Below are 12,943 nucleotides of genomic sequence, written 5' to 3'. Positions count from 1 at the left end.
TGTGTTCCTGGCATCTTCCCAACTATGTGAGTTTTGCCGTGCTTTCAAGTTTGAAATTCCTGCTCCTGCCCTGCCAAACTAATTACTTCAGTTTGGTTTGTTTGGATTTTAAGTTACAGTTTGTGTGTACCTTCTTTTGGACTGAATTTTCTACAGTCAAAAGCTGTTCCTGGGAGAGTTTTTCTCTAGCCGGAAGGTAATCTGGACATTGGGGGCAAAGTTGGAGATAATAAAGGGACTCTTATTGCTAATCTGACTGTGTTGCCTTTGTGCCACGCCCCGGATCATCACAGTCACTAAATAAACCTCTGTACTGTAAGTCAAGGACTACCTGTAATACCATCAATAAAGCAGCCCCTCCCATAGCATCAGAATAAAACCATCCATGTCCCTAAATCCCTTAACTTTACTCTAGCTCCTTATGAACCTGTGTTTCTAGTTCTGCTTGATTATGGAGAACAACACGTATGTAGCAGTGGCTGAGAAATTAAAGTAGATCACTTAGTGTCACCTATGAGCATTAAATATCATGTTATGCCTGTGGACAACTTCATAGCTCTCCTGAATGGAACTGCTCCAGTCAGCCTTTTAATTTTCTGCTCTTGTTTTAGTTTTCCAAGGAGATTAATCTTCTTAGAAGTCCTGAATTGCAGAACAGTATTCTGTGTATATGAATTATTTCAACTTTACATCCTGGATGGTTGATTGCTGCAGCCTTGACAATTATTCATTATACCCAGTCTTGAAGACAATTCATTATCATTTGGAGCCAAGATTTAACCTTCTTGCATTAATGGAAGTGATTTATTTTTTTCTGAAACAATGTACCTTTTCGGCACTGACCAAGAGGCAAGCTTAGCATCCCTTCTTCCCCCTGGAACCAATGAACTGATGAATGCCAGATTTCCAATCACTCCCTTTGCTCAGAGGTTCTCAAATGTGAGACGGCTAGAAACGTTAACAGGCTTGTGCGTTTAGAGTCTAGGCAGAGGCAGAGCACAATTTGGCAGAGCTTCAGCATAGGTAGCAAAATTCGTGTGCTTGTGGCATGCACACCTATAGCTGGAATCGCTCTCTGGGTGGGACAGGGAGACCTAAGATCACAATCTTGTTTTGGGTGCCAAAGTATGCACACCCATGTTTAGATTGCTGTTTGGACAAATGTGCAGGGAGATGGGCCAGAGTGGATTCCCCCAGGGTTTCAGCTGTGAAACATAAGATTTAAGTTTTGAGGTTGGGGAAATTGCCTATTCTATGGCCAGATAGATGTTGCCTCAGTGATATTATTGATTTGGTTAGTGGAGCAGATAACAGATAATCAGAGTTGGAAGGGACCTTGTAGGTCATCTAGTCCAGGGGTCCCCAACCACCGGTACCGGTCCGTGGACCATTTTTTACCGGGCCGCAAAGCTTGGGCGCCGCCATCTTGTTTCGACGGCGCTTCCGGGTTTTTGGTTGCTTCCGGGTTTGCGGTTGGAAAGTGCTTCCGGGTTTTCAGTTGGAAAGCGGCGTTTGGGTGCTCGCGCCTTAGTTTTGTTGAAGGGGGGCGGCGGCTTCAAACGAAGAGCCGTCCTGATGGCGGTGGAGTCTCGCGTTACTCAGATACCGGTCCGTGGAAGAATAAATAATCGTGAAACCGGTCCCTGGTTCAAAAAAGGTTGGGGGCCACTGATCTAGTCCAACCCCTCCCCGCCCAAGCGGGAGACCCTACACCATTTCTGACAGATGGCAGTCCAATCTCTTCTTGAAAGTCTCAAGTGATGGCGCTCCCACAACTTCCGAGGAAAGCTGTTCCATTGGTTGATTGTTCTCATTGTCAGAAAGTTTCTCCTTATTTCCAGGTTAAATCTGAAGCAACTGAAGTAAGTTCAACCCACCCAAATAGTGATCCGGATTCCCACCCAGTCCTCAAAAAACAACAGAAAGAACAGCAACTGGCATAAGCATTTTTTAAAAAAGTGGGACATTCCAAAGGAAAGGAGATTGGGTGGAGCGGGCAAAGGGAGGCAGGGGCAACTCAAGTAGGGATTTCCTCCTCCTACCTTCAAGTCATCAGCATTGTAAAAGCTAACTTGAACTGAGGGCACCATCCAGGTCTGGAAGACCATCTGTAGTATCTGTCGGGCCACCGAGTCTGTGATGAGATGGAAGTGGAGAGGGTTCTTCCTATCAAATGACAATAAAGATTATGCTCACAAGAAATGGGAGCAAGACACACAAGAAAATAGTCCTATCCCACTCTCCAAATGTTTTTCTTCATCATCAGATGATAGTTCGCAAACCCGAGACTCTCTATAATCCCATCTACTCTCCTGGGCAGAGCAGGGTAGGGCAGAGTAAATCACGTAAAGGCAGGGGTAGGATTCAATTTTTTTAACAACCGGTTCTGTGGGCATGGCTTAGGTGGTGGATGTGGCTTGGTGGTACCAGCAAAAGAGGAGACAAAAACTCCAGAGATGTTCCTGAGACTGGAAGTCTAGTCCTGCCAAGAATGTAGTAAGGGTTAACAGAGAGGCAGTTTCTGTAAGCAACACCAGAATGTTTCCTTCCTGCCTTCCTTACAGGATTAGGCCAGTAATTTCTTCTAACAACCGGTTCTCCGAACTGCTTAGAATGTTAACAACCGGTTCTAGCGAATAGGTGTGAACCGGTAGAATCCCACCCCTGCGTAAAGGGTGGAAGATTAAATCCAAATTTCCCCTGTGTGCTTCCTCTTTTCTCCTGTATCCAAAATTGCAGCTTGGAATCCAAGGTGGAGAACAGCATCACATTTGAATCCACCCCCCCAAAAAAAATTCTAAAGAGCCAAAAAATTCAAGAGCTACTGAACAACATTAATAACAACATTTGCCCTACATGTTCAAGGTTACCTGTGGAAGAGGATCGATTTCACCAAGGTAACTACATCCCGGCTTGCATTGTATCCAGCACAAACAATGGCAACATGGAGGAGCTGTTCAGAAACATAAAAACCCATCAAACTTGACTCCCAATGAAATCCTCTCCCCCACCCCCCACCCCGTTTTCTTCTCTTTCACAAATCAAGCCATTAGAAGTTACTCCACCCACCATTTTATAGGCTCCTGTGGATTTTGTTCCCACCCATAATAAACCCTTAAAGAACCAAACTGAGTTCAGACACAAATGGAAGCCAGGTGCAAACTAATAAGGTCTAGAGACCTCCAAAGTTTTTTCCAAGTCTGTTATTCTGTTAATACAACTTTTTTGCCTGCACTTATTTTGTGGTCCCATGAAGTCTCCTCCAGATTCAAGTGTTGAAAATTGGAATCATTTTGGGGCCCACTTTGAATCCAGAAGCGTCTCACAATGCCAGCATAAAATAGGCTTGATGTATTTTTTAAAAACAAAGATATCTTCCCAAAAATAAGAGAGAGAAAAACAGGGAGGCCTGACCCTATTGAAGGGCGTGATGTGACCCCACTCTATTTGCATCTTTGCTTTGACTACTGTGACCCTCACATTCCTCAAAGTTAACAATTATCCCACGTTCCTAGAAGGCTGCCAACTCCTTGCTCTCGTGAATTAGCGCATAAACATTCTGCAAAGTAAACATCACAGTAGGTTTAAGCCAAAAGGGGCCAAAAGACGAACAGCAGGAGTATGTTCAACAGTTTAGAGAACAGAATTTATTAAGGAGATTGGACTACAGCATGCCTCTTCTTGTGACTGCTTCCCTAATTTGGACAGACTTCTTTGTTCATGAACAGGCAGTCCACAAGAGGTCTTGATCATGAGTTTCATCTTTACCTCACACTTCTGAACCGTCCTCTGTTTAAGGCAACCGGTATAGTTGCTCCTTCCCTCCTGCTCTTTGATGAACTGTAATCCCTGCTGGTTGAAGTCCATTCTACCCAAGGTCTCCTCCTGTGCCTGAGAGTGGCTGAGTTGCAGCTTCAGCTGTTGGTTTTCCTCTTCCATTTTGCGCACCTGGGATGCCAAGGCTTCGCGGTCAAGGTACTGACTTGACTGTTCCCCAAAGCAAGGGGGCAGCATAAGGGAACATCCATCTATGGGGGGGTGGGGTGGGGAAAGAAACCCCAAAATGTAAATGGGAGAATGGGAAGAATACTGCATCTCTGACCACTGAGCTCCCATGTCATGTCATGAAACCAGAATAAGAAAGCTTAAATGCAATCACAGCAGGAGCAAATAATTTATTTAATTCATATAGATAAGTTAAAATTCCGTATCTTTTAAAATATTCTCTTTTTCTTCTCACTGCTTTGTAATTTACTAACTTCCTTACATTCCCTATTAACTATCTCTTTTTTTAACGTTTTAAAGACTTCCATGCTTAAACAAAAATGGTGACTACCACAAAGGGGTGGGTGGGGAGAGAATATCAAACTGAACGTTCAAGGAAATCGATAATCCACATCCCGCGTTAAAAATATAGAAGCCTTGTCTAGTTTGACATCTTCTAGATTTCAGACTTTTTTAAAAAAATCCCGTCATTCCCAATCAACGCATAAGAAAACAGGGCAGACTTTGTCCAAAGGTTTCAAATGCTACCATGTCTATAATTGCTATCATCTACTCATGCACCCGGGGCCCGTTTTTAGGAGCCACCCTCTCCCATTCCAGTTCCAGATTACCCATAAAGAGGTAAAGCCACGAGATGAGGAAAACCAGAGTCACAGTGGCAAGCAGCAGCTTCAGCTTCACACGCCAAGGACACAGCATGATGGTGCCAAAGGTCAGGTGGGCAGGCGCAGCCTCACTGGAGCCAGCATTCTCTAGCCTGCAACGTAAAGGAAGAACACGTGAAGTGTTACCAGCATCCTTCAACCAAAGGAGTCTTCTTCCTTAGTTCCAAAATGGATATGAGGACTTTCCACAGCCCAGGCAAACAACAGTTGCCGAGACACTTCCTTCACAAGCATTCCATATTTAGTTCTGATGAACGTGAACGTATCCCAACTCTACTGGCACCCAACACTGCTCCTTAATCTATTAAAAGACCAGATGGCTTGAGTCACTGTCTCTTTCTCTCTCATTAACTCTTCAAATAGCCAGGGTTGCTTCACGCGGAGCCTGGGCCGATGGTCATCAAGACTGATAATATGGTTCATGACTAATGACAGCAACTGACAATCACAGTTACAGAACACCAGCAAGCAATTTTTGCCCCAGCAGTCAGGCGGTAACTGGAAAAACAGTAAAGCTACTTCCTCTTCTAACACTTTCCTGAGTTTGTGGATAATGGCAAATTAAATCTGCAGGATGCAAACAAACTCCCAGTGAAAGGAAAGAGGGTGACGCACACATCAGAAATTACTCTGAAGAAGTGTTTGGGATCTCATGCTGCTGAAGGACAGCTCTTCTGCTATTCATTAGATCAGACAGATTTTTTTTCCAGCTTCCGCACCAGAAGTTCATGCAACTCTTCAAGCACATTTTTTTTCTTGAGTTGGTACAAAAGACTTGAAAAAAGATTCCTTGTCTTATAAAACATCAGAGAGGTGCTTTTGAAATCTGAATAGTTCAAGAATGCAGCTCCTTTAAGAGCAACTTAGTCACCTGTTCTGGACGTAATAATGTAAGAAGCCTCATCAAAGGTCAATAACCAATATGATTAAAATGTTAAAAAAAATAACACTCATCAACGAACAGAAATGTATTTGATTGAGCTATGCTTTTTATTTATTTGCAGTCCTTATAACCTGCAGGGTCCTTGATGCTCTCTGAGCTTGGTTGTTTTCTTGCAGACATTTCATTACCAAACTAGGTAATATCATCAATGCTAGTAAAGAGTGAGGTTTGCTCTCATTTTATATACTAACTAGTGGTGAGTGTGCTGTCAGTGTTGGTGGCTGTTGTTTACTGTTAGCTTGTTTGTCTGAGTTGGTAGGTCTTTGACTGGGGTATTGTTTGATTGATTGTTGGCTTGATGTTAATCATGCTCATCGGAATGTTGATTGCTAGTGAGGAGGTCTTTTGGTTTCCCTTTTGAGGAAGGAACCTCAGAAACTATAAGACTGGGTCATAGTTTTAAAAACTCCCATGTTTGGTAAGTCAGATATGTATTTTCTTTATATTGTTCATCAAAGATATAAACCAGCTTGTTCTAGCTACCAGCTTGTTCCCATGGCAGGATGACAAAGTTTGAATTTATATAGCTCAACATGTGATACTTTCCTTTGACTTCGTTCCGAAGTCCAAATTTTGTTTTAAAAAGCACACGCCACCAGAGGAATCAATTCCATCATGCAATGAAGCAGGAATGCCAGAGGGTGCAGAAGTCAATATCACTTTTTGTTTTATTTCTTTATCACGTGTATGTGGCTGCCCAGCTCAAGAAAAGCAGCTCCTTGCCCCTTAAATCAATAGCTAGGGAAAAGGTGAGGAGGTTCCTGAACTATCCATATGCTGACTTCAATTTAAATCTGTCTTAATATAGAACCACCACGCAATTTTCACTGTGCCAGGATTAGGTTGCCAGAGCCATAGCTAACTCATGTGCTGTATCCTGGCATCAATTCCAACCCTTTGACACACTGGCATTGACCTAGCATCAGAAGTGGCACTGGCTACAAGCCAAGTCATCATCTACTGTTGCCAATTTGAAAGGGAAAAAAAAGTTAATGCTGCTTCCTATGGCTTTGTATCTGCAGGCATTATCCTCATCCTTTAAAACCAGAATTGGTAGCTGCCTCCAAAAAAGATAGTTACATAAAAGTAAATCTACACCTTCGTAAAATCAGGATATTGAAGTCGCATTTAGGTTCAGATCAAAAGTATTTCCATGTTTACATTTTTTTTAAAAAACAAATCATTAAAAATCCAAACTTGGATGAAAAGACTGAACATGCTTTGTTGTTTATCATTGTATTAGCTATTGTGTTGATGTCCAAAAAAAGGGCTGTAACATTTTGATGCATTTTGTGTATTTCAACAAGCTGGATTTAAGAATAAGTTATATTTATGCTGTGATTGCGCTTTGCCTCTTTATACTGTGTGCATTTGGTCTGGACAGTTCATACAAAAGTGAACAAGCCCCCATGATGGTTAAAGAATCGGAGCATGGAAGCTTTCACATGGGTGACTTTGGGCACAGAGAATGAAATCTGGCTATGATGAACAACATTAGGGAAAGTGAACACGATTGTTTTGTACGAGGCAGAAAGTGTTGCGTTTCTGATGAAGCTGCTTAAGGTGCTTGTAACTCACATTGCTATACTGATGATCTACACAAAGAACCGAAATCTCAAAATCTATTTAAATCTCAGCCTGTTTTCAAGTTGGAGGGCTGCTTTCAATCCAGCAACCTACTGCCAGCCCTCCCCACACCACCATCTCCCCAAGATATGCAGAGGAAAATTTTTGCATCTGCTTGAAGCCTGTGTGGCTGAAACTTGCCTGCCTGCCTGCCTGCAGCTGGATTGGAAGGGGATATGCTAGAGCAGGGGTGTCCAACCTTGGTAACGTTAAGCCTGGAGGACTTCAACTCCCAGAATTCCCCAGCCAGCTTTGCTGGCTGGGGAATTCTGGGAGTTGAAGTCCTCCAGGCTTAACGTTACCAAGGTTGGACACCCCTGTGCTAGAGGATGGTGTAGGATTAAGGCTCCTGATGCTAATAAAAAGATCCTCCCAAAATGGGGAAGTTAAGAAAGTGACAAAGGAATTTCATTTTTAGATCACATCCATTTTTTATCTCTGGTTACACATTGAGGCTGTTTTTCTTTTGTTGTTAGGGTTTTTAAAAACTTTTTAAAAAATTGTTTCTTGATAGATTGGCCACCATTATAACCGGTTGAAAGGTGGATTGCTGATATCCCAGAGGTGTGATAGTCATTTAAAAGGTCCCCTTGGGACCAGGTGCTCCAATACCTGAGCTCACTAGATGGCTTTGGATGAGCCACTTTCTTTTAGTCCAAACTACCTGAGAGCGTTTTAAGGATGAAGTAAGAGTGAGCCCATCTAGTGGGAAGCTATTGTCCATTACAACCTGTGGACTTCCACTCCCAGAATTCCTGAGCCAGCCATGCTGGTTCAGGAATTCTGGGAGTGGAAAATCAGAGGTCTTAAAGGGGCCATAGTTTCCCAAGCTGCTCTAGAGGTAGATGTCAGGCCCAAAAGCAAGAATGACGCATAGAAATTCGCCCAAGCTGAGTTCTTTATTGTTTCACAGCTACAGACAACATCTTGCCAGATTGAGGACTCCATTACCTGCATCTACAATATACTCTGTGAAATATTAGGGAGGGTCTGTCTTCACCCTCTTTTTCTCACACACAATATATCTGCACCGAGTTGCCTCTTACTCTTCTGGAATGCACCCACCTCTTTTCCACATTCCATCACAGTACTAAACAAAGCAATTTCAAGGTGTGGTTGTCCCATTTAAATCCCTTCATGGCTTGGAAGTCAGTTACTTTTGGGACCGTCTTTCTGCAGTTACTTTTCCCCCATCCTATTCAATACAGTGGGAAGGACATGGTTCAGGTGCTGTTGGATAAGGAATGTCGGCTGGCAGGACCCAGAAGAAATATATTTTCTGCTGTGACACTTAACTCTTTTGAACATCATCCCTTTGAAGATCAGGTTCACCCCTGTCCCTGCTGGCCTTCCATAAGGTCTTGAAAACTTGATTTTGCGCTTCAGCCTGAGGTCCTGGCTGTGTGACAGAGCCCACCTCCTGGTTGTCTTGATAGTTATTTGGTGATGCCTGGCTTTATTTTTTTATATTCTATATTTTCTATATATTTCTTTATTGTATTATAAGCCACCTACAGTCCCATATGTGAGAAAAATCAAATAAATAAACTACTGAGAGTCGCAAAACTTATGCCTAGTCACAAATGATCAATGCAGTGCTTAGGAGCCAAGGAGGTACAGTTAACTCTCAACTCAGCTTACTTCACACAATTATTGTCGTGGGATAACAATGGAAACTTCCCTGAGTGCTGCTCTTGGAAGAAAGGTGAAATAGAACTAAAATACATAAATAATGCTACAATAGTTAATATACTTAATACTTAATATCTGTTTTGGCTAAGTAACTAATGATGGTTTATACATTAACCCCACTTTTCTATTTTAAAACACACATGAGCTGCATCATGATTTCTGCTGAAAAAGAAAGAAACCAGTAATCTCTGAGTATCCAGGCAGGCACGAAATACTTGTATCTTACCATACTTCAAGAAGTGGGGTTGTTTTTCTTCCTCCTTCTGAATCCATTTTCATCTTGTGCACTGTGGCTTCCTGCTGCTTACTTAAAAGCAGGGATTATCTGCTTTTTTTAAATTATTTTTACCACTGGCCTGTCTATCACTCTTTTCACTTCCCAGATGAAGAGAAAATTAAAGCTTTAAATAAGTAACCATACTTTTCCAAATCATCCATGAAGTAGAAATGTAGGGAACGGTCCCAAAATCCCCAACTGTTAACATAGAAATTCATTTAGAGTACATACAGTCTAAGACCTGTGTTTTATTATGATTTGGAACGAATGTTTCCCATATTTTCAGTTGGTTACATCTGATTTCTTTCCCTCACAACTAAACTAGTGTTAAAAAAGCAGGAATTTCTTGTGTACTATTTCTAGTTTAATGCCCCACTGTTTCATAGAACAAATCCTTACGCCTTCAGCTTGTAGTAATTTATTGGATTCTTAGTGACCAAAGGTAATTTTCAGCTAGATCAAAGCTCCATGCAGACTAATGTGTCACTAGCTAAACCAAGTGGAAAGCATATTATGAATGTCGGTTCCTTAATTTTCCTGCTTGCTACAATGCGAAGGCTTCGGTGTCCCTTCCTTCTTATTTATATAGTGCCATTTGCTAAGAAACTCAGGTGATCTCTTGGGATTCCATTTTGTATTTTATTGGCACCGATATATCCCGCACAAAGGAACTGAGAAAGCCTCTGCAATGCTCTAAGGGGAAAAGGAGAAGAAACTAATAATTAAAGGATATACCTAAATTGCCTTAAATCTCTGGAGAGACAACTGTAAGAACCCTGTATTTTTTTTAAAGAAGAATTAAATCTACATTTTTGATGCATGGGGCATGTCACTGCAGCTCCGGAAGTTACCTGAAGATCAAAAGCAAGAAAAGCATATTGGAAAGGAGATCATCTCCCATAAGCGACAATTCCCTTAGACTCCTGGGTTCCATAGATTTCTAGAGTCCTTCTTCTTTGAGCAGTTCATTCATTCTCCCCGCTTCTTTATCTGCAGAGGGATGAAGGCCCTTCCCTTTTGAATACCAAGCATCTTAAAATCTCAATTATCACCCTATGGAAATAAGAAAAGGCTACTTTTTCTTCTCTGCAAGGATCAAAACTGTTGTTATTCAGGAAAACTCCATTGTTCCTTAGAAGCTTCTCCAGGGCTCATGAAGTTAAGACCAAATCTCTCTCTCTCAAAAAGAATTGCCTATTGTACTTTTTTGTGAAATGCTGATGTGTTCACCTATCAAACTATGATTTGCTTTTAACTAGCCAGATTAGTCCTACAGATAAACAGGACATTAGAACTTTATCTTGTTTTGTTTTCAAACTTTTCTACCCCTAGTAATCAGAAGTTAGAGAAAAAGCTTGAGAATCAATGCCTGTTGTGTTGCTTTTGTCTTGAGCCACTGTGGCTTGGGCAAAACACAAAAATAAACAAGGACTAAGCCAGAATTTGAACATAAACCAGGTTACTAGGCAGAATTTGGACTTAAACCAGATTACTAGCCAGAATTTTGACATAAATCAGCCATTAGGATTGAATCTCACCAGGCTCAAGGTTGACTCAACCTTCCATCCTTCCGACCTCGGTAAAATGAGAACTCAGATTGTTGAGGGAAATATGCTGACTCTGTAAACTGCTTAGAGAGGGCTGTATAAGCACTGTGAAGCAGTAGATAAGTCTAAGTGGTATTGCTATTGCTATGGACTAATATTTTTATCTTACCATAATGACCAAGATAAAGACAGTATCAGATACTACTTAATGAATGCCCTTAGCTTTGATTACTACCATCTAGATATGCCTTGAACAAGAAAGAAGAGCAAAAATTAATGCAATAACCTCCTTCAGAAGCTTCTCCCCATCCCAAAAGGAGATGTGTATCCATTGAACATGGCACTCAAAATGAAAACTTTCCAAAAGGAGAGCAAGGGATTTTCCATACCAGCTTTTTCTGACCTGGATCCTCCCTGAAGTAGGATTTCAACTTACTTAGTCATTGCTAAGGACTTGAAAAATTGGGAACATTTGAACGGCACCTACACCAGAAGGTCTGCTCTGTTTTCACTGTAGTGGGTCAGTTTTCCCATAAAAAGGAGGGGAAAGTTAACAAAAACAGGAAAATCTGAATAGAAAACCACCGATGAATTAGCTCTCATGTAAATTCTGAACAACTGCTAGAAAACTGGGAATCCTGCCTGTGTTCTGCATAACAGCTGGAGGCCATGCAGCAGCCTCTATGAGAAAGGTGGGACTATTGACCTCTCTTCCATTCTGAGTACTTGGGCCTCTTATTGCAAAGATCTTTCCATGAATCTGTAGCAGAGGAGGGGAAAAGTAAAGAAAAAACATGGCCAATGGCCCTGGAAACTACTTTCCACTGGGAATAAATAAAATCTGCAACCATTGCTTTCTCCCACATTGACTATTTTTAAAAAAGTTCTTCAAGTTCTTTCCACTCTATTTATGGAGGAATTTGCTAGTATAACGTATTTTAAAATGAGGCTGTTTTCTTTCCAAGTCTTTATAATGATTCTTTGATAAGGAACATTGCAGAGCGGCTGCTCAATCAAGTAGGGAAGCCCATCCCACAGCAAATATAACAAATGTAACACGTCGATTAAACTGGCTTGCAAAGTTTACAGGATACTCATATAAGCCAAACATATGGAAAGCAACAAATAGCTTTTCTGTAGCACTGCCTTGGATTTAGATCAAGTCACAAATGTATTTTCTTCACTTATTTCAGAATAGCAGTTTCTGACACACAAAACAGCTGAGACAAGCTACTTCCACTCCCCATCCAACCTTTTCAGCTACTGATTTTTCCCTTGCCATATAACTATTTGAAGCATTGTTTTCCTGATCTTGCCTGTGTTACACAACATGATAGCCAAACGTCATCTGATGAATTAAGCTACAGCCTGTGAAAGCTTGCTTTCTTCTACTGGTGTCTGCCTGCCTGTCTGTCCATCTGTCCATCCATCTATCCCTCATCTATCCACATTTTGGAATTGCTCATCTGCCTCACAGAGGGACTCTGGACAGGTGGTCCATTAAAATATTCACACATATAGTAAAGTTAAAATTTAAAAAGAGGTAAGGATGATTAAAACAATGTTAAAAAAATGAATTAAAAGGCAAAGGGAGGGCTTTCAGGGTGTTAATCCGCCCCAGAGCTGCCTGCTCTTTCTGTGTTCCCCAAGCTAGGCTGCAGAGCCATATTTTCACATCTTTTACCTTATGTCTTTTCAATCGAATTTGTTTAATATGACAAAGTGCTACCAGACTCTTCCTGTTTTTAAATGGATCACAGTAAGCTTATAGATAACACTGGGAAAGTCGTGCTTATCAGTACAGACAATAGTGGACAAAAATCCACCTTATTTCCAGCAGCCTTCTAAAAGGTGTTGGGCAATAAAATCTCAACCTTTGCAGTGGGTGTCTGTCTAAAGGGCAGATTGTGAAAGCCTGCTTTAAAAGGGAAAAGGAGAAAGGAAAGAGGAAAGCAAGCTAATTCAGTCGCCTCCTTTTAAATGGATTTTCTAATGAACTGGAAATAATCTAGAACAAACAGGAGTGGGGCTGTCAACAAAGCATTATGCTACAGGTCCCATTCCCATTATCTCCCACGTTGAAAGAAAATTCTGCTTGTTGCCAGATGTGTTTTCTTGATAAAACCCAAAACATTCACAGGGCTTATCAGAGAGACTTTTCAAGGGAACCCTCCTGGATAGCGCAGGG

The 12,943-nt window shown here is 41.5% G+C and overlaps 1 protein-coding gene across 3 annotated transcripts in view; it reads right to left on the bottom strand.

Annotated features, from left to right (window-relative positions):
- The window catches only part of LARGE2 (LARGE xylosyl- and glucuronyltransferase 2), a 44,777-nt gene that overhangs the window by 15,496 nt on the left and 16,338 nt on the right, over positions 1 to 12,943 (bottom strand). For 2 of the 3 annotated variants that reach the window (XM_026671271.2, XM_026671268.2), the window contains exons 2-5: positions 4,617 to 4,762; positions 3,769 to 4,028; positions 2,871 to 2,953; positions 2,043 to 2,166 (exon numbers count right to left, since the gene is read on the bottom strand). In XM_026671271.2, coding sequence (XP_026527056.2) covers positions 2,043 to 2,166; positions 2,871 to 2,953; positions 3,769 to 4,028; positions 4,617 to 4,704 — 555 coding nt within the window. In that variant the 5' untranslated portion in view covers positions 4,705 to 4,762. Of the gene's footprint in view, positions 1 to 2,042; positions 2,167 to 2,870; positions 2,954 to 3,768; positions 4,029 to 4,616; positions 4,763 to 10,059; positions 10,078 to 12,943 lie in introns of those variants that run through there. The other variant, XM_087951290.1, reaches the window with a different exon arrangement.

Source organism: Notechis scutatus, chromosome 1, assembly GCF_049901735.1.
Source record: "Notechis scutatus isolate UNSWTSFEM ecotype Mainland chromosome 1, rNotScu1.2, whole genome shotgun sequence".
NCBI classification, from domain to species: domain Eukaryota; kingdom Metazoa; phylum Chordata; class Lepidosauria; order Squamata; family Elapidae; genus Notechis; species Notechis scutatus.
Note: the sequence above shows the minus strand (reverse complement) of the source record. Positions and strands in the feature narration are given on the sequence as shown.